We start from the raw sequence: 23,558 nt of genomic DNA on the forward strand, positions 1-23,558 counted from the left end.
GTGATGCTAATACAATCAGAGGATTACAGTAAAAGCGATAGCCACCTCAGTAGAAGTTGTATTGCAAAATCTCTCCTGTGTCTTCCTGTCAAAGCTTTGTTATCTCATCGCATTACCTGACATACATGAGAAATTCAACTGAGCTGACACAATTTGGACCAGTGCCTTGTTCTGGTCCTCCTTTTCTGGTTTATTATTTTAAGTACACACACACACAGCACGCATGGCATCAGTGCCAAACAGCAGAGTGAGTCAGCGTTAATGGATCATTTTGTAACATTTTCCTCAGAAACAATGTTACCTGTCAGGTTCCCGTAACTCATCATTTGACTGTCACATCAATACCACATTCATCTTGTTCTCTCTCTTTCTATTCACCTCTTGAACCGTGTGCATGGAGAAAATAACTTCTACCCCCTCCTCCTCCTCCTCCTCATCCTGCAGCAACAGGGCCTAGGGCACGTCGCCATGTGTCAGTCACCTGCATACCTGTGTCCTGATGGTGTGGGTTTGCTATTGTTTCCACAGGAGAGTTGACGGCTCGAGACGAACCTGACTAACAGCAGTTTGACGGGATAAAGAGGATAAAGCTCTCTCTACAGAGCCAGGTGAGAGGGCAGAACTACAAAGGGAAAAAGAGTAAAGTGCTTTAGATGAAAAGTGGCTGCTCACTAGAGTTACTGCAATAATGCAGTCTGTATGTGAAATTAACAATTTAATTATATACTCTTTAAACAAACCCTGCACAATGCTAAGTTATCAGGACTACACACGCTCATCTTTGGGAGTGAGAAGATCTTCTCTCATGAGGGCAAGCAATGATATCCTGATTATAATGGATATTAGGGCTTGGACGATATGCTTATCTCCTGATTCAATACTACCACGATACTTGGGTACTGATTCAATATGTATCGTGGTTTTCAAATAATGCAATTCTACAAGTATTGATATTTGATATTACGATTTATTACAATTTTTTAACATTAGACCATGGACAAGAGTTGAATTATACACCTACAGTGACTGTAAATCATGAGGCATAATTCCAGAAACTTTGCACAACACATGAGTCAGTCTGTCTGACTTTTGTATTTGACTGACTTTTTGCAGCATCATATACTGCATAGAAAAGTGCTAAATAAACAAATACCTATTTTATGGTCTTTTTTAAAACAATTTTATTTCAGTGAAGCACTAGGACACTGTTTGTTGGGGGAGAGCAGGCGAAAGCTAAAGGGAGCTTTAGTAGCAGCTTTAGCAAGTCAAATTAAGCCAGCGCCGACCCCACAGCGGGCTGGGACTAATCTGTGTAATGGCAGCAACCTAACGTTTGCTGATTCTGTTGTGAAGTTTACGCTGGGCTGGCAAAATTCCAGCTGTTATTCGAGCAAGCGAAGGTCTGTGTCCTCAGAGTGTCTGCCATTTTCTGTTTTCTCGCTCTAGATTTGTTTTTTGTTTTTGTTTGGGGGTTTTTAATGGGTGCATGTTACTCGTAGACTACCATGACAAAAGCGTCAACATATTCCACCGCCACATTTGAAATATATCGATACAGGCATTAAAAAAAATAACAAAAATTCTAAATCGCCATATTTAAGTGAATCAGTTTTTTCCCCTGATGGATATGCTGCCCAACTGATTGTTGAAACACTGATATACTTGTAGCACTTACATAAGATGTTTTCAAAATTTGACTAAATCAAGTAAATTATACAGTATCTTATTTTAAATAGACAGTAATGCCTTTTTTAAAAACCTACCACAATTTTGGTGGAGTTGAAGGTGCACCTTCTGCATTACACAGTTTCTCTGGAACTGCACAAAAATCATTAGTGAATAATGTTGAAAAATGTCATTTAATGTACTGCTTAATATGTGAATAGCACTGGATTACAACTCCATTTAATTCAAGTTTTATTTTGTATAATTATAATTGTTCATTTCCTCACTGGTTTCAGTGTTAATTGTTCTCTTTTTGCCTCATTCACAGGGCTTCTTATTATCTGTTACAAACTTACCTACTGCAGGTGAGTTTTTCATTACATTTCTGACTGAAATTTAAGAAGTGGAATTGCATTACTTCTTGCCATGCACTGCAATGTATGTCCTGTGTTTTTAAGTATAGAAATAAAAGCTAACTATGCACTATTAATGTCTGTTGATTGAAATCACAAGGATACTGCCACATCCTTTAAAATCGATGTGGTTTAGCCTCAAACTGTGTGATTGTTAATTTATTTAAGTTTATTTGACCAAGAACTGGAGGTTGTCTTTTCCTATAATTAAGTCCAGTTAAGTTTTTTCTGTAATTATTTCTTGCCAAAAAAGGAGTGTATGCATCCCATCAGAGTTCAATTTGTTCTGTGTGTGGCATTAATTCCTTTGCTCTGTAATTCCTTTGCGTGTTTAGTGTGTTCTTCCTCACACTCAGTTCTAACCGTAACAAAAACAGATGTTCTATTGTAGCAGATGAAGAGAAAGAGAACTCGTCAATTTAAGTTTCCTCATTATTTCTTCCTTCTTTAAGATCAGCTGACGGGGAGAGGTGTCATGGCTGCGTATGGACAGACCCAGTACAGCCCCGCCCTCCAGCCTGCAGGGCCATACACACCTTACACTCACCACACACAGGGCTACAGCATGCCATCTTACAGTGAGTACAAACAAACATACAGCTGTATAGATTAATATATAAATGCATTATATTGACAATCATCTCAAAAGTAAACGTTTGAGATGCAATGAATCAGGAGCACTTTAATCTCAGACTTTTTACATCAGATTCTGCAAGTTAGTGCAGCTCTGTCTGTTTCTTTAAAGTCCTCTCTTTTGTTTTATTCTGGAAGCAACAACACAATAGAAATAGTTTTAACCAGTTTAAATCACAGGGTTTGGTGGTTTTGGAAAGGAAGCGACATCTGCAGATACTTTGGCTCCTGGTAAAAACCTCCTTAACAATGAACACAGAAGAAATTCTCCTCTGGATGCCTCTAAATCCCCCTAAATCTTACACACTGAGCCTTTAAGAAATCTTACCTATAACTGTAAATTTGGTTCTTCAATCGGCACTCATCCTGTCATGCCTGTGTCTAAGTTTCAGGGTTCCCACAGTCATGGAAAACCTGAATAAGTCATGGAATTTTTATGATCACATTTTCCAGGCCTTGAAAAGTCATAGAAGTAGTTCAAATCATTTAAAGTTTTGGAAAAGTCATGAAATTTTGTTGTGTGTAATGAAATAGTTAAAGTCATCTGCCATGGATAACCTTTCACTTAATGCAAGCTAATGGCAGGGTTATTTTCTGTAGCTATCGGAGTTCTGTTGCTCTAATATGCGTCAATGTGTTACAACATTTTGTTTGGCATCATGGACGAGGGAGGTAGGTAGGTAGGTAGGTAGGTAGGTAGGTAGGTAGGTAGGTAGGTAGGTAGAGTGTCAGTTTTGGCCATGAGGGGTTGAAGGCACTAATTGTGTCAGTGAAGGACGTCAATCATATTCAAAATTATATTAATTCTTATTAATTAATAATTGATTAGTCATCTTGGCTGTCAAAATATACCCATTAGTACATGGTCCAGGAAATTTAAAGAGCCTCATACAATCTGAGTGGCCTTTCAGTCATTATATTCCAGTGTTCATGCTGTTCCCCATTTTCATTGTCATTGCCATACAAAACTAGCAACAGTGCTGCTGTTATTTTTGGCAGTTCTTTTAAATTTAGGACAGGGTTTATGCCATCCTAATTTAGGATTCCTAACTTGGGAAAGCACTAAGTAAGGAGGTGTCTGTAACAGCTAAATTCCTAGATGTCATCATAAACTTAGATAAGATAGGATTTCAGACTGTGAAGATTTCTGTAATAGGCCCCTGAAAAACATAATAACCAAAACAGGCAGGTATGCACAATCAATAGTGTGCTCTAGGGCTGCAACGATTAGTCAACTAATCGATGACTAATCGACTATTAAAATACTCGGTGACTATTTTAGTAGTTGACTAAGCGGTTTGAGTCATTTTTCATAGAAAAGTACGATAAAAGTACCCCAAAATACTCTTATTGCAGCTTCTTACGTTCAAATATTGGCAGCTTTACACACTCTCCCATGACGGTGAACAAAAACCCTTTGGCGTGAGTACAAAACAAGACATTAGATGACATAATTTTGGAGTTTGGGAGAGACAGACCGACATTTTTCAACATTTGAACACATTTTTCGATAAAATGATTAGTCGACTAATCGAAGAAATAATCGGCAGATTAGTCGACAATGAAAATAATCGTTAGTTGCAGCCCTAGTGTGCTCTTTAGGCATCTAATTAAATTGCAAGCAAAGACGTAACTTGTTCTATCAGCCTCCCAATCAAAAGTATGCATCGTCTACAGTGGTATTGGTAATTGTTATTACCTGTACTGGAAATACAGTCTTAGTTACAATTAATTATTGCATAATTTAAGATCTAAATTGAATATTTTTCCTCTGAATAATTGCCTATAATTCTGCATGTTGGCTCGTTTTTTTGCATGAAACAAGACTAATTCTTCCTGCGATCCCTCAATGGCATTTCTCCATACTTAGACATTAAAACAGAAGACGGCCTGAGTCACTCTCCAGGACAGACGGGAATCCTGGGCTACTCGAACTTTGGCAGCACACCTCCCAGTCAGAGTCTCTACAGCTACTCACACACACACGGTTAGTCGGAAAAACTGTATGCACTGAATGTATGGACACACTATCACACACAAACCTTATTTCAACCTCACTGAAAGGAGCATCCATCCTCGTGCTGCCTTCCTCAACTCCTTTACTCCTTTTTTTTTTTACTCTTCCTCTCCTCTCCTCTCCTCTTTCTCTCTTTTCCTCTCATTCTCTCTGCCACACCTGTTCTCCATTAGCTGCGGTCTGGACTCCTGGCGTCAAAAGTCTCCCCACCCCTCCTCTTTTCTCGGGGTCAGGCCCCCTTTCTCCACTCAGACCAACAACACAGCATGCGAGCGTTTGTGTCTGTTAGAGAGAAGCAGAGACAGTAAGAAAACATATAGACAAAGAGGATGGAAGAAAGGAAAAAACCAAGAATAACAGAGGGAACCAGAGATGAGCAGAGGGTCTTTGCTGAAAAACAAAAACTCACATGAAGCTGTGTGCAAGTCTCTGCCCACACATGGCCAAATGAGTGTGTGTGTTTGTGACTGTCTGTGTGTGTATCTGTGCTGTACACATTCCTCAGTCGTCCGGCGCCCAAAGCATGACTCGCTCAGTGCGACTTTATGGCTTTGAAAGCAGCGCGAAATTGACCTTGTGTGTGAGAGGGGAGAGGTTAAGGTGCATTATACGGAGGAGTGAGGAGGTTTAATGTTGCAGGCTGGGGGATGACCCTGTTTCCACTGTACGGATGAGACAAAGGAGACACAAAACAGGATTAAACAGACGAGGTTATGGTTCTGCATACTGTATATCAGTTACTGTATAAGTACCCTAATAATTGTAATACGAGCTCATCTCTTTATTACAGTTGGCTAGCGTGTTCACATACTCCTTAAAGAGATGGTGTTTGCTTGTTTGCCGTTAGTTTTAATGGGTTATAGTAGCCTTGTACTCACCAATTTTTTGCAGAGATCTCGGAGGCAAGAACGCAAAAACAAAGTCAGCAAGCCAAAACTTTATCTAAGACCGCATCTGTCTAAAACACTTTATTTGGAGGTAAAAGTGAAGTCGGGGCACTCAAAATGTTTCTCATTTCTCAGGAAAACCGCTTACGAACATAGCGAGTTAGATTGAAGTTGAACAAGAAATCAGACGGGGCAAGAAAAAGTAGCAATCATACATACGACTGGTCAGCCAGAGTTATTTGGAAGAGAAAACAAAGATGAACGATTAAATAAGTACTCAAACTGTCCATTATAAAGATTCATCCGAATTTAGGGATCCAATTTCATCTGCCATTCTTGCTGTAATTGTGCACTCACATCTTTTCTGTGAGTAATGTGGGATTATTGTTACCGACATTTAGAGTGCGCTCACTTGTAGTTTTACCTCCAACTAAAGTGGTTTGGATTGCAAAAGCTGTTTTGCTTCCAACCTGTCTCACAGACTTGGGCTTAATTTTAGTGATTTTAGGACTTAGATTCTCCCGATAGAAATGAGGGCCAAAGTTACGAGGGCTGGACCCGAATATTTGACTATTTGGATACTAAGTTGGGTGGGTAATCGGTTTTCAATTTTTGAATGCGAATATTCTTTTTTTTTCTTATTTTCAAAACCTAAATTTGCTATTTCTGCGCTTCTTTTTCCACAGCATTTTGTCAAGGCAGTGTCTCGGATTCAGGGCCAATTATGGGGCCGTACACATGCCGTGTCTTTAACCGCCTGAAAAACACGAGGTCAGGGCGCTAGTTTTGTGCCTTTTTTGTGCCAGCTTTAAAGAGCGCAGCGGCAGGGTAGCCTTGCACCAAAGTGATCAACTTCTCCTCCATGTTTACCACAGACTGATGTTTACGGAGAAGGAAAAGATATGTCAGCTGTGATTGGTTGTTTCTCATCACATGACATGCAGTGCGCGCTGCTATGTTCCAAAAGTTGAACTCGGTTTATCTCAAAGCGCAGCTGTCACACCTTGAAAAATGGGCGTTTGAGTGCGCCTGCCGCGTGTCTTCATTGAAAACAGTGAATTTGAAAGTGCAAAAATAACGGCCCCTATTAAGAGCATTCAGTGTTTCCCTCAGAATAGAGTCTTTTTGTGATGTTGGGGTTTCCCGCCCGACAATCAGCTAGCAGCCATTGCCGTTCGATGCAGTACCAAGCTGGCCTCCTTCAGGGAATGGTCAGGTCAACATCTGCCCAGTTAGTACGAGCTAACACAGCAGCAGCGGCTAATATCCGACGCAGAGCATAAACAACACTAACAAACTCACACTGACACTGAAACAGCTCAGCTCTGTTGTTAAACCTGTCAATAACTGCTGGTTACTGTTAGCCGCATGATGCTAACAGTTAGCCCTGTCACTGTGTGTGTGCAGGCAGACTCCTACCAACTGTCGCAGAGCTCACACTCCTGCAGCAGTAGTCTCATGATTAGCAGAGAGAGCAAGAGCAGGGCAAGGAGGTTTCTGAGTGAATCAATACATTGCACATAACTCTACAATAAAATAAGATTTTACCTATTTTAAATAGTAAAAAAAAGGAATTTTCTCCCTCCACCCTGATAGAAGCTTTGAATATTTGCTGTTGACCTACTACCAAAGCTCCGGTGCCCATAAAACAGTATTCGGGACAGCCCTAAAAGTTAGAAAGATTCCAAGATACCAGACTCAGTAGTCTGGTAGCAGAACATGAGGAGGAGATTGTAACCCCCATCTCTGTTCTGTTTTTTAGCCGTAGTTTTCCCTATCACTTCCTCTTTAAGAGAATATTCAGATGTCAGACATTATACGGGAATGTAAATATTCATGTAAACACACTTATGATGAAACCTCTTACAAACTGCTGATCCCTCAATGACTGTTGAACCAACAAACAGTTTTTTTAACAGAGTGTAGTTTGAGTTTGAAAGACACTGTTCCCAAACAAAACAAATTTGTTTGAATATTTTTATGCATAAATCATTAACTGCAAACTTCAAACGGTAATAAACTGCCACAACAACCAAATGTTTGTAGGATTTCAGAATGTTTCCATGTCATCCATTATACTGTACACAATACACAAGCACGCAAACACAGGCACACACACATACACACACACCACAAGAAGCAGTCAAAACACGTACTGTACACTGTGCGTACAACTGAAACCAAATGGGGACTATGGGAGCCTTTCTGTGTTTACTCCAGAGACCTCCTGTATTTTTCCTTTAGTCGCTTTGAAGATTGTTGTGTTGTCCGGGGAGGTTTCAGTGTGGTTCTTCCATTGAGTCATTTTTCTGCTGTTTGTCATGCACTGTGGAGTGGAGTAGAAGACATGAGGAGCAAGGGGGAGCAGTAGTGGACTGATGGAGGGTAGACTTGAGGAAGCGAATCTTTAAAATATTTCAGGACGGTTCAGGTTCATGTCAGAGAAGAGGAGAGTAACTCTTTGTTATCCACACCATCGCCACCAGATACTTAAACTTGTATTAACTGTAGCTTCCTACTGGGCCTGATAAAAACCACCCACAAAGCAATTATTTGCAAAGGTTAATTTTCATTTTCAGTGCCGATACTCTAATTGCAAAGCACACAAATATCTGCACAAGCAACTGTCAAGAACAGGCCCTTTCAGCCACCACACGTTACCGGACTATAACAATGCTGGTAGTTTAGAGCCTCCTGTTAACCAAACCTGCATGTCTTTGGACTGTGGGAGGAGCACCCCGGGGAAATCCACACAGACACCAGGTGCTGCCAAAAGTTTCACTTATCTGGTTAAACATCTCAACACTTAGTTGATGGATTGGCACACAATTCTGCTCAGACCTGTATGGTTCCTAGAAGATTAATTTATTTCTAGCACCACCATGATGTTGGAATTTGTGGTTTTGAGTGAAATGTTTTGACAACTGTTGGACGGATTGTCATGAAGTTTGATTCAGACTTTCAGTTTCCCCTCAGGATGAATTGTAATAACATGGAGATCAAAAGTTTGTCAAGTCAAAACTGAAGGCAAAAACAAATGACTTTTCAGCATTGCGGTACTATCGTTGGCGCCAATGTCGCAATGACAACTGAGTCCCTTCCCGATTTCCTAAAAGCCTACCAACACCACAGGACACATTGCATTTTGTTCTCCACACTTACTTTGGTTGTTCCACCATCAGCCATTCATGCTACTTGGGGATAGTAACTGCAAAGAACTTACACTGACACTCTTCCTGGTTACTGGGGATAGCTAGCACTGATGTATTACAGTAAGAGACCTGGATACAGGATTGGCAGCAGGGCCCCATCCATTCCTATGAAAATTACTCAGTGACACATGAAACCAAAAAAGCTCTACTTCCGCAGTATGAAATTACCTGGATGATTGGCACTACTTCTGCATCATTCAGCCCATAGAGCAGGTGCACTAGGGACCTACAGCCGCTGAGTGTGGTCGAAGGGCCAACTTCCACTGGCCGATTGACTCACGTCATGTTATTGGACCACATTGATTAAATCTTGATAGAACGAGCCATTTCATGGGGCTGTGACACTCAAAACATTTTATCCACTGATTTATAGATGTCTCTTTCCTAATGTAAGTCAATGGGAGAAAGTCTTTTCGGGTCCAATTGCATCATGTGATAGACACTGAGAATTGCAGTACCACTGTTTGGCCACTACAAAAATTGGCTTCAAAGCTCAGCACACTTCCTGGGGGACTGATAGCTACAAGGGAAAAAAACAAAAGCACTGTCCACTTCCGGTTTTGGTTGCACAATGGTTGACACACTTCCTTGGGTGCCATGCCATTGTTCTGGCAGCCCATGATTACGAAGCCTCAATAGTCTGAAAAATGTTCCAGGGACCAAAAGCCTATTTGTACAACAGCCCCCCCAAAAAAACAGCCATTGCTCTGAAGGGCTGTCTCTCCAAAAATACACTACACACTCTACACACATGGATAATTATTATGCAGAATTATTATATAGAATGGCATCACTGTACCTTCCTACTATGGTAACAGTATGACCCGCCCTATTCTGCCTCTGATTGGTTGTCCCTGATATTCTTGACCTAACTTTAACCAATCGCAGTCCTCAAGCCTAAACCTAACCACCACAACAACACAGGTAATGAATACCAGGAAATCAGAGGCAGAGTAGGGCCGGTCACGCCTTCACCATTAGGTGGAATATCCGATGATGTCATTCTGCATAATAATTAGCCACATGCTTCTGCTTGGGAGAATGTCATCACAGAAAGGGCCCTCCAGACAATATACGTGTTTTTTTGGGATATCAGGCTGTTGTCCAAATGGGCTTTCAGTCCATTCGGACATTTTTTGGATTACTGGGGCTTCGAAATTATGAGCCATCGTAGTAATGGTCAGCCTTCCCTCTGGTAAAAATCAAGCCTTCATTTTTCCAGGAGATTGCACCCAGTGGAAGACAGAATTGCAACGAGATAGATTCTGACATGTAGACATGATTTAGACGGTCGAATCTCACTTGAGCTACACCACGCGCTCTGCGATATCCGGTGGTACTGCTTTGTTGTGTCTGTACCCATGAGCTTTCAGAAATGCAAAGAATGGACAGAAGGCTCCATCAGTCTCCATATCCCTTTCCATCTCTGTATCTAACGTTGAGCATGAATGGGCCTTTATAGGAAACCAATCTAAACGTTGATGGTGTCATTATTCTATAGTCAATCCATTCAACAATCAACATATCATTTAGTTGAAGCAAAAAAACACCACTTTTAGTTAGTGACCAAATACCTATCAACCCCAACTGCACTTTTTCTCAAAGGCTAATTAGCAAGTGCTAGTACTAAATTAAACTCATTATGCATGTTGTGTCCCTGAGCCTACGCTCTTAGAGCTGTTAGCCTTTTAGTTTCCATTTCACCACATGGTCAGTAGGCACTGTATCTGTTCACTTACGTTCCTCTATCGCTGCACCGTTGGTAACCTTTTGAGATACCCAGCTAACTGACGAACAGAGGGAGTGGCATGTAAATTAGAAATGCTGGAGGTGGAGGTGATAAGATTACAAGAAAAATAATTAATCAGACAAACAAACAGCATAGACAGATTTGACAGAAGGATGTAGGGTGAGGCAGTGTCGTTGTGGGAGGAAATTGCTTGGAGGAAGACATTCCTGCCTTGGCTTGATCAGACTGAGAAGATACCCAGAGCAGCAGCAGGAGCAGCAGCCGACTTTCCCACCTGTATTGTTATGTCAAACATAAATCTGACTCCCAGCTCCTGCAGCACTGAGCTGTCACTGAGGACGGGGTCAAAGTGTACTGCTCGTTCCTTCCTACACGCAGTTTCACAGATCAGATCAAAAGTTGTGGAGTTATAGCAGAGGTGGATTCATCAATACAAGATGAAACGCAGCCAGATCTCTTTCGAGATTTTAAAATCTGCATGATGATTTATTACCTGAAACTTTGTCTTTACATCACTTTTCAGGTGGTGGTATTTCATCTGGAATATTTCAAGGCACCCACGCAATCTCCAGTTCAACCCCGTTCAACTCTGCCCAACAAGTGAGTAATGTAATTTCAACACAAACATTTTTTTCTGCCAAGACAGCTGAAGAGTTTCAACAATGATATATAGAAAAAGAGATACCTTAAGTGACAGCAATCCTGACGAATAACATCTTAATTTAGGTACTGTCATAACTGTCTTATATCATCATACAGTCTAAATGTAGGACGCCTCATTCTAGAGTAAAAATGTTCATATTTTATTGATACCGACTAATTTAAGTCATTGTTTATGTTTCGACAGGAGTTTTCAGCGTACTCCAGCTACAGTCAGAGTCAGTACTCTCCATACTATAACTCACATCACTACAACAGCCCCTACCTAGCCGGCAGCAACATCAGCCCCGCTGCCATCACAGCTCCGTTAGCCTATCAGCATCCAGAACACCCTGTCATGCTGCCCAATCACAGCCCAGAGTCACACACAGGTAAGGAGTGACGATATTTCAGTTGTTTTCTTGTTTTTTTAAATGACAAACAATGCATATCAAGTGCCTCCCCATCCTCCAACTAACCATGAAGTTAGATCTTTATTGTGCCTAACCCATGGATGTATAAAGACAACTGGATGCAGTGTTGGAGGCAGGGCCCCAACACCTGGATCTTCTCCATCATTGGGCCTATGGAGCAAGCGCACTAGCAACTTATGGCAGATGAGTAAAGTCAAAGTTATACAAAAGTACAGCAGGCACAAAGCAAAGCACATAAGCACTATTAGCAAGACAGTGACATCACCATAAAAAGAAAGCACATTAAGGAAAACGAAAATTTTATTGATTTAGAGAATGACATAAGAGATGTGATGTGATGTTCCTCAGTTCTGTGGGTACAGTGTTCCAGGTGTGTGCTGCTGGATGAGAAAAGGCTGACTGTCCAAAGCTGCTCTTTAGATACATCATTACAAACGAATCATTGACAGTGTAAGTCTATAGGAAAAAGTCTTTTCTGCCCAGTGGCATCATGTGACGAACCCAGAAGTTATAATCCCATGTTTTGCCACTATGCAAAATTGGCTTCAAAGCCCAGTGTTGTTCCCAGGGGCTTAGCTCTGCTCCAACCCTTACACTAAACAAAAGCACATACAAAAATGGACTGTGCTCTACAGGGTGCGATGTATTTGCTTGAATGTATGAATAAAAACACAGTGGAAAATAACAGGGGAAAGGTGCCTGCTAAAGTAGTTTTCATCCCATTTTAAATTCATTTTGCCATTATGCTGAAACAAGTGTAAGCTTCGTTTGAGTGCTTTTTGTTTCACTTTATTTCTAATATGTGCAGTTGTTTTCTCATTGTGGTGTACATGATATTAAAGGGATGTTCCAGTGATTTATTTCTGCACCTCCATAAAGTTGGGTGACTTTCAAGAGGCAGATAAAAAAGAAAAATAACCAATCATCGGTTTTGTAACAGAGATATCGTAACTTTTAGTTCCTTTACTTCCCATAATGCAACGCAGTAGCATCTTTTTTATTCTCCTTCAACATACTTTTGAGTCTGAACCTTGTTGGGGTTGTTTTCTAGAGACTGATTATTGTTTTACATGTGTGTGTTCTAGGAGAGTACCACCCGCCGCCCAGCCCCCCAACACCAGGTAAAGAGGAGGGGGTCCCTGCACGACGGGGGTCAGATGGGAAGCTTAGAGGGAGAAAAAGAGTCAGTGACCCCGCTCCACCTCTGGACTCTGATATAGAGGTCAACACACGTTCACACAGTGTTGAAAATTATCAGTATTTCTCTACAATATTTATCTTTCTCTCTCTGTCTCTCACACACACACACACACACATAAACGTTCATGAGGTTAACATTACATATCTGTTATTTCCCTGCAGCGTGTGTTTATCTGGGACCTGGATGAAACCATCATCATTTTCCATTCGCTCCTCACGGGAACCTTCTCCTCACGATTTGGCAAGGTACGGTGATACGACCCCTCCCTCTGTCATTTACTGTAAGAAGTACGTGCTGTAGCTCATCACACTCTGACTGTTAATCACGCAGTAGGTGGGCACGGTTCACCAGGGTAACAAACTAGTCTTGCTTCAGTCAAATCACCCTTTGTCTCAGCGATCGAGTGCTTATTTGACTAACAGTCCAAGGTTTGGCTGCCTGAGTCGAGTCCGCGACCTTTGGGTCTCATCCCTGAGCATTTTCACACGCTGGCTGTTTTGCCTTTCTGCCCTCTTGTTTCTTTTCATAATGCGCCGGGGCTGTTTAGCTACGCGAGCATCCTGCGGCGTGACTGACAGCCGGTGGGACCTTTACATAATAGAGAGGCAGCTGACGAGGGGCGGACAGTGGTGCGTTTCTTGGTTTTGGCCGGGGATGCGTGTTTTGAATTCTCACGGTCCCCCTGCGGGTTGACACAAGGCTGATGGGAGTTTGAGAGCAGCGTTTCTGATCGGTTCAGCCCCCGGCAGGCCATGCATGCCGTTGTTTCTTTTTCTTTCTTTTCTGCCACGGAGGGGGGGGGGGGGGGGGGGGGGGGACAACGAGAGACGGAGAGAGCTAGAGTGGATGTGTTGAAATGTGACTCATGTGCCAAAAATTCCTGATTACTCCCACCACCCAAACACCCCGCTGCTGGAACTCAGTTGGACAGACTCTGACATCAAAACTCAGACATGCAGCAGAGGAATTAAATGAGTGACAGCGGAAAAACAGATTAACAATCCAAAGCGTCAAGACGGCTTACAAGATTCTCCTTTTTTTTTTTTTTTCTCCCCGACTAAATTCGCAGCCAGCTCATCCTGTCCTGACAACTATAATACATTTGTTTCTGGCATAAATTATGTCCACTTTGTGTCCTGCTTTCTGTCCACATTTAACAGCCCAGCCTCTTCCCATTAGGGTCAGCCTATTAAACTCTTATCATAAACAAATGTTTGGGACCTATAAGTAAAGGCAAGTCTGAACCCAGCGTGCAGGAAAGACTAATGGGTGTGTTGAAAGACAGTTGTTTTCACCAGCTTGGCGAGCCAGAGGTGAATGGAGATCCACATAAGGAGCTGATTCCCTCCCCTGTAACGGCTCTTCCATTATCTCATCTATCATACAGCACCCCTCTGTCCTCTCGTGTGTTTCCCATGTCAAACATCCTGCATGAGAGCAAAGGTGGGAACTGAACATTTTACATGCTTTTTTTGTCTTTCCCTTCTTTTGTCTTTTTAAATTCTTCCCTGGGATTATCAGAGAGAGGATTTTATTTGCACCTTTGTGTAGAGCAGCCCTTGTTTTGTTTTTTTGGAGGAAGGTGATTATAGATAATTATTTCAATTATTAGACAAGCAGAACAATCCTGTAAGCCGTTTAACCCCTCCCTCTTCACCTTTTCCATTCATCTCTTCCTCCTCTGTCCAGCGTTTCTCAATCCTCCCCCTCGTCATTTTCTCCTTGTCATCCTCCCACTCCTCCTACTGAACCTTTTCCACCCCGCGTCCTCAATTACCTTTTTCTATTCACACCTTTTCTTTTTTGTTTCTGAGGGGGGTTGTCTTGTATTTGTCGTCAATTACCCCGCTTGTGTCATCAAGCCCGTTTCTGCCAGAAGACAGGTCCGCTTGTCATTTCAGACGCCCTAATCTAACGTTCACCTTTGGCTGACACCTCTCTGCTTCTCCTGTCTCGCTGCCAAAGACGAGCCAACGCTGCCATCAAAACAATACACTGCACACACACACACACACACACACACACCTGCTTTTGTAGTCTGGAAAAACACAACACGCCCAAGCTGTTTGTCAGCCTGAATGCCCGCACATTATGATTTATGTGTTTCTGCGGGTGATAATTTACAGTTATCTTATTAAGAAATAAAACTGAAGTTGATGTAATGCAACACCTGCGTATTTGTTTGGGTGTTTTCCAATGCAGGATAAAAGGAACAGGAGAGGAGAGGATGGGTAGCGTGAGGTGATGATAGAAAGAGATCCACTGCAGTTAGGTAGTTAAATAACACTGGTGTGTTTTAGATTTTCTCATGTATTGGCAGTCATTGCCATTCATTCAGACCTTTTATTTATGACAAGAAAATCAGAAAGGAGATTCTCAACACTTGCTAGACTTGTGTCCATCGATCACAGTGAACATCAAGTCTGCATTCATTTTTAGACATGTGAGCAGCTGTGGATGCCTGTCTGATGGTCCGTCTATAACTTAGGTCGGGACTGAAACAGAAACAATTGGAAGGATTTACATGACAAACATTTACGTCCCCCATAAGAAAAATTATAATCATTTTGGTGGTCCCTTTGCTTTTCATCTGGTGCCATCATCAGGTCAAAACTTTAAATTGTGCAAAACTTGGCTTATACAATGCCATATTAGATCATTATAAGTACAAATAAATAAATATATGAAATTTAAAATAAATGGAGTCGTGGTAGGCAGGTAATATTTTGAGAAAAAGAGATTAAAGTAATAAAGTTACAATAAATTTAAATTTAAGAGAGTCCAGACATCCCTCATGTTGGGGAGATAACTTATTATGGCAGAACGGGAGGCGATCACCTTACTGCCAGCCAGGGTTTGGTTCTCCTGATTGGGTATTGTGGCTGCACACGAGGGCCTCTCCTTTAGGCTTATTATTCAGTGATTATTTAATCAATTTATTTTTATTTTTTTTAGTACTGTTAATTGCCTTTTACTCAGTTTTTCATAGCACTGTCTTAATTATGTGTAACCTCTCCAGTCCTTGCGCCGTAGTTTTATAGATTTATATGGCCATATGATGTATCCCATTTGGTGCGGTTTTTCTGTTCAGAAGAAAAATGATAGATTATAAAATAAATAAATAAATGTTTAAAAAAAACCTCACAAATTTACTGCCAGAACGTCAGGAGACTTAGTATAAAAGGCTACAAAGTCCATGTAGGAAGGAAGTAATAGCAGATGAGCACAGGGCTTTCACCCAGGAGCCCAGGGGTTTGTGTCCTGTGTGAGTCAATGTTACTTTATTAGTTGTAGTTTAGTTTTTCTTAGTTGACTTATTATTTACAGTTTTTGGGATGTATATAGCTGCTGAATGCACACTGGGTACATAAAGTTTAGCAATATAGCTGAATAGGCCCGTTCATGTCAATGTCATAATTTGACGTTGCTAGGGACGTACAGCTAATGGCCGGGTCACGTCTCGGACATCTGCACATCTTTAATTTTGGAACTATTTTGGCTAGACGTCTTGATTGAATGCTGAAACAATGGATCAAAGTCCTGTGTCTGATCCAGTTTGAACACAGTGTGCATTCAGCAGCTTTATTCATTCTAAAAACTGAAAATAATGGGTCGATTAAATCTAAACAAGAAAACAATGTTGACTTACATTTACCTCTTTAATCTCACATTTATCTGTGTTTATTTCTCATCAAATTATCCATTTAATCATCATTTCTATGCTATTTTTCGTTTTACAATGGCCCTAATATGACGCTGAATGCTGAAATACCTGCAAAACTAATGACATTCCTGTCAGCCTCAGCTGTTTAGTGCTAGTTCACAATGCTAGCATGCTAACAAGCTAAACTAAGATAGTTAACATTAGTCTTGCTAAACATAGTAGCACTGTCATCGTGAGTATGCTAGCATGCTGATATTAGCGTTTAGCTCAAAGCACTGCTGTTCTGCTAGCGTGTCTGTAGACTCTTAGCCTTGGTGCTACATTAGTTACATCATCTTTATGTGATAAACTAATTTAAAAAGAAACATTCATCAGCAAAGAATACTTGTAGGAGCAAAACCTGCAAGAACACTGATATGGTTTGTTAAGCCTGAAGCCTTAAGTTTAATAAGGTTAAGAAATTGGTGTTCCTAATGGTTTAATTTAATAGTCAGCAGTGAATTAAATTAATTAAATTTAATGAGTCTGTGCATAATTTAATGAATCAGGAAAAAGATCCAGTGGAGAGATATGATGCAAATTGGTGGACTTGGTGAAGAAATTCCCAATAAATGAGTCAGAAAAAAGTTAGTGAAGATAAGAATTGGCAGAGAGTTTGATTGACAGATAAATATTCACACTCGCCTCTGCCAGAAACCTGTTTATGTCAATCCAGTTGATGAGTTTGCGGAGGAAGTGAAAGAAAAGCTGTTCAGAGAGACAAGCAGGCGGCTGAACTGACAGGGCGAGAATCACGACAAGAGTAATGATGTTCAATAATCCAATTTTACTGATTATTCTCTGAATACCAGACCTCTGAGGCCATCAATCTCAGCCCGAGCTCAGGGTTTTATTATTCATTCACTAATTAATAAGGGTGCAGCCCCTGACATTAGAGGGAGATGTTGTGCTGACATCATTCTTATTAACTAGGTCAAACCACAAGCTGTAGTCTGCAGACCAGTTTTCTTTCATTTCAGTTTGCTGAGATGTTTGTGACTGATGGAGAGATAAGAATCTGTCCTGTGCCCGAGGGGAAATTTGTTACGACAGTACACATAAACTGAACATGCCTCAAGACACAAATACATTGAACAGTACATCAATGCTAAGACATTTAATTGATTAAATAAATTATGTTGTAGTTGTGGTTCAAGAAAATTGTGATTATGTCTAACTAACAGATGCACAAGTGTACACAACAACGTTTAACCCTGTAATGAAACTGTGGCTTTGAAAGCAAGTTTTTAATTCAAGGGTTGTGTGTGTCTGTGTGTGTGTGTGTGTGTCAGGACTCCTCAAAGGCGGTGTCTCTTGGTTTGTGGATGGAGGAGATGATCTTTAACCTGGCCGACGCGAGGCTCTTCTTCAATGACTTGGAGGTGAGTTTTTAAATTTGAGTGATAATTGTCACATTAAAAAAGTCTGACAGGAGCGTATTCAGGAAACTGCAGGATTAAGATTTGTTTTATCAACCTTTCTCCTAAAGTTTTAGCTGTTGCTTTTTAAAAACAAGTCTGTCATGTTTGACGAAACTGTCACTACGTCTACTTTCCTACTGTCCGTGATTGATTACGGTGACATATTGTGTATGCATGCAACCTCCTCCATGCACCCCTCTGTGTGTCAGCTCTGGTGGTTACCAGCTACACTCCTCCAAGTGGCTGCTTTTTAAATGTACACAGGGTTTTAACAGATCTGGGGAAAACTGCATTCTCCTACTCTGCACCTTGGTCATGGAACAATCTCCAAAAAGATCTAGAGTTAGAAACACTTTTATCCACTGATGAATTTAAGGGCATCATAAAGAATGTGGTGACAGAGACATGCTTGTTTTTTCTTAAGAGGCTGCTATGTTTGAATAGTTTTGTGTTATATGTTGTATTTGTTGCATTTTAAATGTGTTGTGATTGGCTGCTACCTCAGCCAGGTCTCTCTTTTAAAAGAGAATCTCAATTGGACTTCCTGGTTAAATAAATTAAAAAATTCCAGACAGTAGTGCATGAGACAGATAATCTGTGAAAAATTTCCTGTTCCTCTGCATCTTCGTAGTTTTTCTAACGGCATCTGCAAGAATCCACCACAGAGGAATGATAACAACCAATCAGAGCCAAGGAGTTTCTAATGCAGCTGTCAATTATGTCAATCACAGCGCGCGAACAGCATTCAAACCAAGCAGGAATCAAGATGCTGTTAATGCAATGCCCATTTCTCGCTTCAGATGTTACTACTGCAACAACACATCGTCAGTGGGGTAAAACTAACCTGTCTCACAATGGTCTTGTGACCCGGCTGCCATGTTGAAAACAGTCGAGCCAAAATGAGACACTGGCCAGAGCAAACGTTCTCATTTTACAGCTAAACAATGCACTAAAAATGTTTCTGAAAACATCTGAGGTGAGAAATAGGCAGTGCAGTAACAGAAACTGATTCATGTTTTGTTGGATCGCAGTTCATGAGCAGTTATTGACGTCAGAGGTGGGGGAACTAGTGAGAGATAGCGTCACACTTACCCAGAGCCCAAGACAGTTCAAACCTCAACATAAAATTAATTATTAATAAGAATTATCAAATAATTAAAAGCAAAAGCAACAAGTAAAAATCCTTATATTTGTGAAGCTGGAGCTATGAAATGTTCGTGCATCACAAAACAACTTATATGATTAACAAAATAGTCGCAAATGTATTTTCTGTCAATTCAGTAACTGACTCATAGTTCCAGCTGTACTTGTATTTTCATATGTTTCGAGTGCAAAATCTTAATTTGTAAAGTAACTATGTAGCTTGATTTTCACCACAGTGACTTAGGACTTGCTTCAGACTTGAAGGTTGTGACTTGAGACTTGCTTATGACTTGCACATGTGTGACTTACTCCCACCTCTGACTGACATGACTGACAGCTGCGTTAGAGACTGCTCGGCTCTGACTGGTTGTTTTCTGAGACCCGCAGTGGATTCTAGCAAATGTCATTAGAAACATTAGGAGCAGGAACATGATTTTTTTGGATTTATGATGTGTCTCATGTACTCCTGTCTGGACATAGTCACAGTTTCAGCTCCAATCATAGTTTAAACACGATATCTTTGACATTATGCCATACTTTACACAAAAACCTTACTACTTACATTTATTTAATATTCCCACCGCAGTACTCTGCATCTCGGTTCTTTTGCAACTCCTTTTTTGAAGTTTTTTTTTTTTAACTTCGATTTATTTCCAGTAAGATGGAAAATAGCAGCAGCGAGGACGTATCCAACAGTATAAGCTGGCATACGAGAAAACCTTCCCTGCAACAGCCTTCTGTAGCAAGAGGTTTGACATTTGGGTGCTGTTTTCTTACCTGGCATAAAGCACAGTGGCAGTCATTGTAGAAATCCCCTCACACAACTTCTATCCTGTATTAATTCTTACTACAGCATTTTCCAAACAATTTACCCTCCTTCTCTTGAGCAGGAATATTAAAAGGAGGGGTTGTTAACGGCTGGCATAAGTGCTCTTACATTTAGACCTAACCTGCTGCTGAAAAATCCACCAGAGTTCACGTGGACGTTGATGCGACCTCTTAAAATGATGACTCCTCAAAAAAAAACTCAAAGTGGTCATTAAAATGCAGTTTTACTACCTGCTAGTGACTGAAAAGTTCATGTGTTTTTCATCCTGAATTCCTTGGCCTTGTTCTGACAAAGAAAAAGATTAGAGTGGGACGGAGGGAGAGAGAACAAGTACACTTTGTGCTGTAATTATAGGTGTGTGTCAGAGCATCCGAGAGGAAAATTAGTCAAATGGGAGGAGGAACAGTCAAGAGGAGGGAAACGAGCCAACAAAGCCATTTGCAAACCCGGTTCTTATCCCCTCTTTTGTTGTCAGGCCTCAGTAAATCTCAAAAGCAGTAGGCCGCAGTGCTCTGACAACTGCAGTTAAGTCTTGAGGTTCAATTATCTTGTCCTTCCCATGTCAGTAGCTACATCAGTGGCTATGAGTGTTATCGCTGCTGTCATAACTGTAATACCACCAGAAGATCACATAATTGCAAGACCGCCTGGTTAATCAAAGTCAGAATTTCCAGTTGAAATGTTCCTATGTAGAAGAAGAAAAGATATACATCGATTACTATGGTAGTGTTCCACTTGATTTCTGGCTCTTAAAGGAGCAGTGTGAAGGATGTAGTGGCATCTAGTGGTGAGGACTGCAGATTGCAAACATTACACAGAATTCCTTCACTTCATCTCCAAAGCTCTAAAGCTATGCTGCGCCCAATGTGTTTCCATTGTCAGTTTAGACACGGCATGCCATGCCAAGCTGCGCCCAAAATTGACCTTCTCCAGAGTAGGTCCAAAAGCTGGGCCACCCGCCCTCAAGCAGGTAGCGGTGACATCTTGCCGACTGCAGCCAACCCCCGACAACCCCTGTTCTACTCCCCATACAAATGTGTGTGTTGCAAGACTCTCCTCACTTCTGTCTGCAGGAGACCAGAGAGAAAGGCGTTATTAAAAGTCTCTGTGTGTTCAGCTCTCAGTATTTTCACTGAATTAGCAGAACTTTGTTAGCAGCTTCTCTTCAATAAAGGCAAGTCTAATAATACGGCAGGGAGGAAGAGTAAAAGCAGAAATAGCCACAGTGAGAGCTGCACACAACAGGCTCTTACTGCACCTCTGCAAACAGCTCACCTTCAACAGGTAAACTTCTTTCACCTGCCCTGCTATCTGATGGAAAAACACATGCAACAAAAATAATGGGGGACTTTAGCCATGGATCAGCGCTCTGCTTTTAAACATTATCAGTTTGAGACACACCTTTAAGAAGGTAGCCCTGTTGTAATGGAAATGCAAATCCTTGCTGTGCTGGGCTGATTGCCCAAACCAAGCCAAGCCAAGCCAGCCCATGACTGTTGAAAAGGGGTTAAACAGTCCAGGTGAAAAGACTCATTCTAAGGTCAAGAAAACACACAGATTCTTATTTTCAGGTGATTATACACTAAAGAAAACATACTCATTATATTGTATTCCATTTGTGCTAATATATCCCAACACTGTTGTTCACTACGGACCCTAACACTGTGGGGCAGCTGTGGCTCAGAGGTAGAGCAGGGCGTGGGCCGATCCTCCAGCTTGCATTTCGATGTATCCTTGGGCAAGATACTGAGCCCCAAATTGCTCCCAATGGCTGTCCCATCTGTGTGTGAGTGAATGGTTACTGAGTAGCAGGTGGCACCTTTATGGTAGCTTCGGCCACAAGTGGGTGAATGTGACATGTAGTGTAAAAAAGTGCTTTGAGTGGTCGGAAGATTAGAAAAGCGCTATACAAGTGCAGTCCATTGCCATTGCCATTTACTAGACCTTTGAAACTGGACTAAATAGCGAACGCTCTGCAGACACCGAGTAGAGCTGCTCTGTATCATTTGGGTCATCTGTATTGTATGGTCAGTGGTAGCAGCTCTGCAGGGGCGGATGGCACCTGAGTGGGAGGTGGGTTAGAGCCCCAGGGAGTTGAGTTATGTGGAGATGGAGGGAAGATGAGGTAGCGTCTCTGTCTGGCTTTGAGATGGCTGAAAGGTGATAGGAGACCGTGTCTGTCCCGGGTCTCTGCGTGACAACTAGAGTTATACAAGGACTCGGGTTTTGCACTGTGGTTGTGTATAATGTGTATGTGAAAGATAAAAGGCTGTGGGCTTGAAGCTCGACTAAAGACAAAGAAATAATTTTGTTTTAGGATTTTTTAAGGAGACAGTCATTGTTAGACATACTTCTGTATTTCCATCTGGTCCCTGATGATGGATTTATCCATCTTGTTTTTGTTTTCGCCGTACATATCCAATCTTAATAACTGTTTTCAAGTATCTGATTTAACTGCATATTGCTGAAGGTGCTTTGGCCGTAGCCACATGTATAAAGCTGCAGTGTGGTTTGAATCCCTGCGGTTCAGTCGGTTGCATTAACGTCCAATAGAGAGGAACAACATGCACACCACTGTGCTCGTCAAAAACAATGGGCCTTTCTTCAGAGTATTTTTTTTTTTTTAACCAAAATGTTGGACGCGCTATAAAAAAATGTAGATTTACTTTAATTTACTACGTGGTTACACCAGGATCGCCATGTTGACTGTCCTGTATCTCCGGCGCCTCACTGTCCCGTGTCCCGATACCTTATTTCCTCCTTCCTTGTCTTTTATTTAAGCTCTTTTTTTAAATATTTCTGTAGCTGCTATCACTCCCGCAGGCTCGCCTAAAGAGCAGAGACCTGCCTGTACAGGGATCCACTCTGAAATGGATCTCTTGATATATCCACTCTCCTTTTCATTTCCCAGGAATGTGACCAGGTTCATATTGATGATGTGGCATCAGACGACAACGGACAGGACCTGAGGTAAAGCGTCTACTGTGTTACTGTACTTAGAGCTCTGCTGACAGTTCTGCTGTGGCTTGTGAACCAGACTTGCCCTCTGGGTTTTAGTGCACAGAAGGAAAAAAAAAACAACAGGGGAGATGAGACGAAGAGTTTGTGCGCGTCTGTGTGTGTTCATGCATGCAAGCATGTGCATGTCTTTTATTTTCCCGACTTCCACAGCCATATAGTATGTCACAGGATTATCCAACGCTTTCGTTTCTCATCAAAATATCTCTTTATCATTCCCTCTGTCTCCCTCAGTCCAGACGTTTTATTGCATAAACTTGTTGAAGCACTTTAGGATACTTTTAGGAGTGATCTGAGAAAGAGCCAGGCTGTACCAAAGTACTTTTTTGAAGTATTTATTTTATTGAACTTGGCCCTTTTCATTTCTCAAAGATGTTTTTATATTCATCCCACCCGTGCTGAATGTATATACTTCATGATTTCTTACTGACGAAGCTTTTTCATTCACGGCTGAAAAGTGATTTTCAATTTTACAGAGTTTCTTGTCCCTGAAATTTTTGTGGTTGCACTGGCACACCTCCCTAAATTTGATGAATGGTTCAAGCGCTGCCTTCTCGTTCATAACCTGAATCGCTTGAATCAATCCATAGAGC

General features: G+C 41.3%; 1 protein-coding gene across 4 annotated transcripts in view; it reads left to right on the forward strand.

Annotated features, from left to right (window-relative positions):
• The window catches only part of eya2 (EYA transcriptional coactivator and phosphatase 2), a 42,247-nt gene that overhangs the window by 14,345 nt on the left and 4,344 nt on the right, over positions 1-23,558 (forward strand). For 2 of the 4 annotated variants that reach the window (XM_050038703.1, XM_050038706.1), the window contains exons 2-11: positions 529-608; positions 1,994-2,030; positions 2,531-2,656; positions 4,582-4,698; positions 11,101-11,177; positions 11,425-11,608; positions 12,736-12,872; positions 13,013-13,096; positions 17,847-17,936; positions 22,859-22,917. In XM_050038703.1, coding sequence (XP_049894660.1) covers positions 2,554-2,656; positions 4,582-4,698; positions 11,101-11,177; positions 11,425-11,608; positions 12,736-12,872; positions 13,013-13,096; positions 17,847-17,936; positions 22,859-22,917 — 851 coding nt within the window. In that variant the 5' untranslated portion in view covers positions 529-608; positions 1,994-2,030; positions 2,531-2,553. The remainder of the gene's footprint in view (positions 1-528; positions 609-1,993; positions 2,031-2,530; positions 2,657-4,581; positions 4,699-11,100; positions 11,178-11,424; positions 11,609-12,735; positions 12,873-13,012; positions 13,097-17,846; positions 17,937-22,858; positions 22,918-23,558) is intronic. The other 2 variants (XM_050038704.1, XM_050038705.1) reach the window with 2 other exon arrangements.

The sequence above is a fragment of the Epinephelus moara genome, chromosome 24, assembly GCF_006386435.1.
Source record: "Epinephelus moara isolate mb chromosome 24, YSFRI_EMoa_1.0, whole genome shotgun sequence".
Taxonomy (NCBI): Eukaryota; Metazoa; Chordata; class Actinopteri; order Perciformes; family Serranidae; genus Epinephelus; species Epinephelus moara.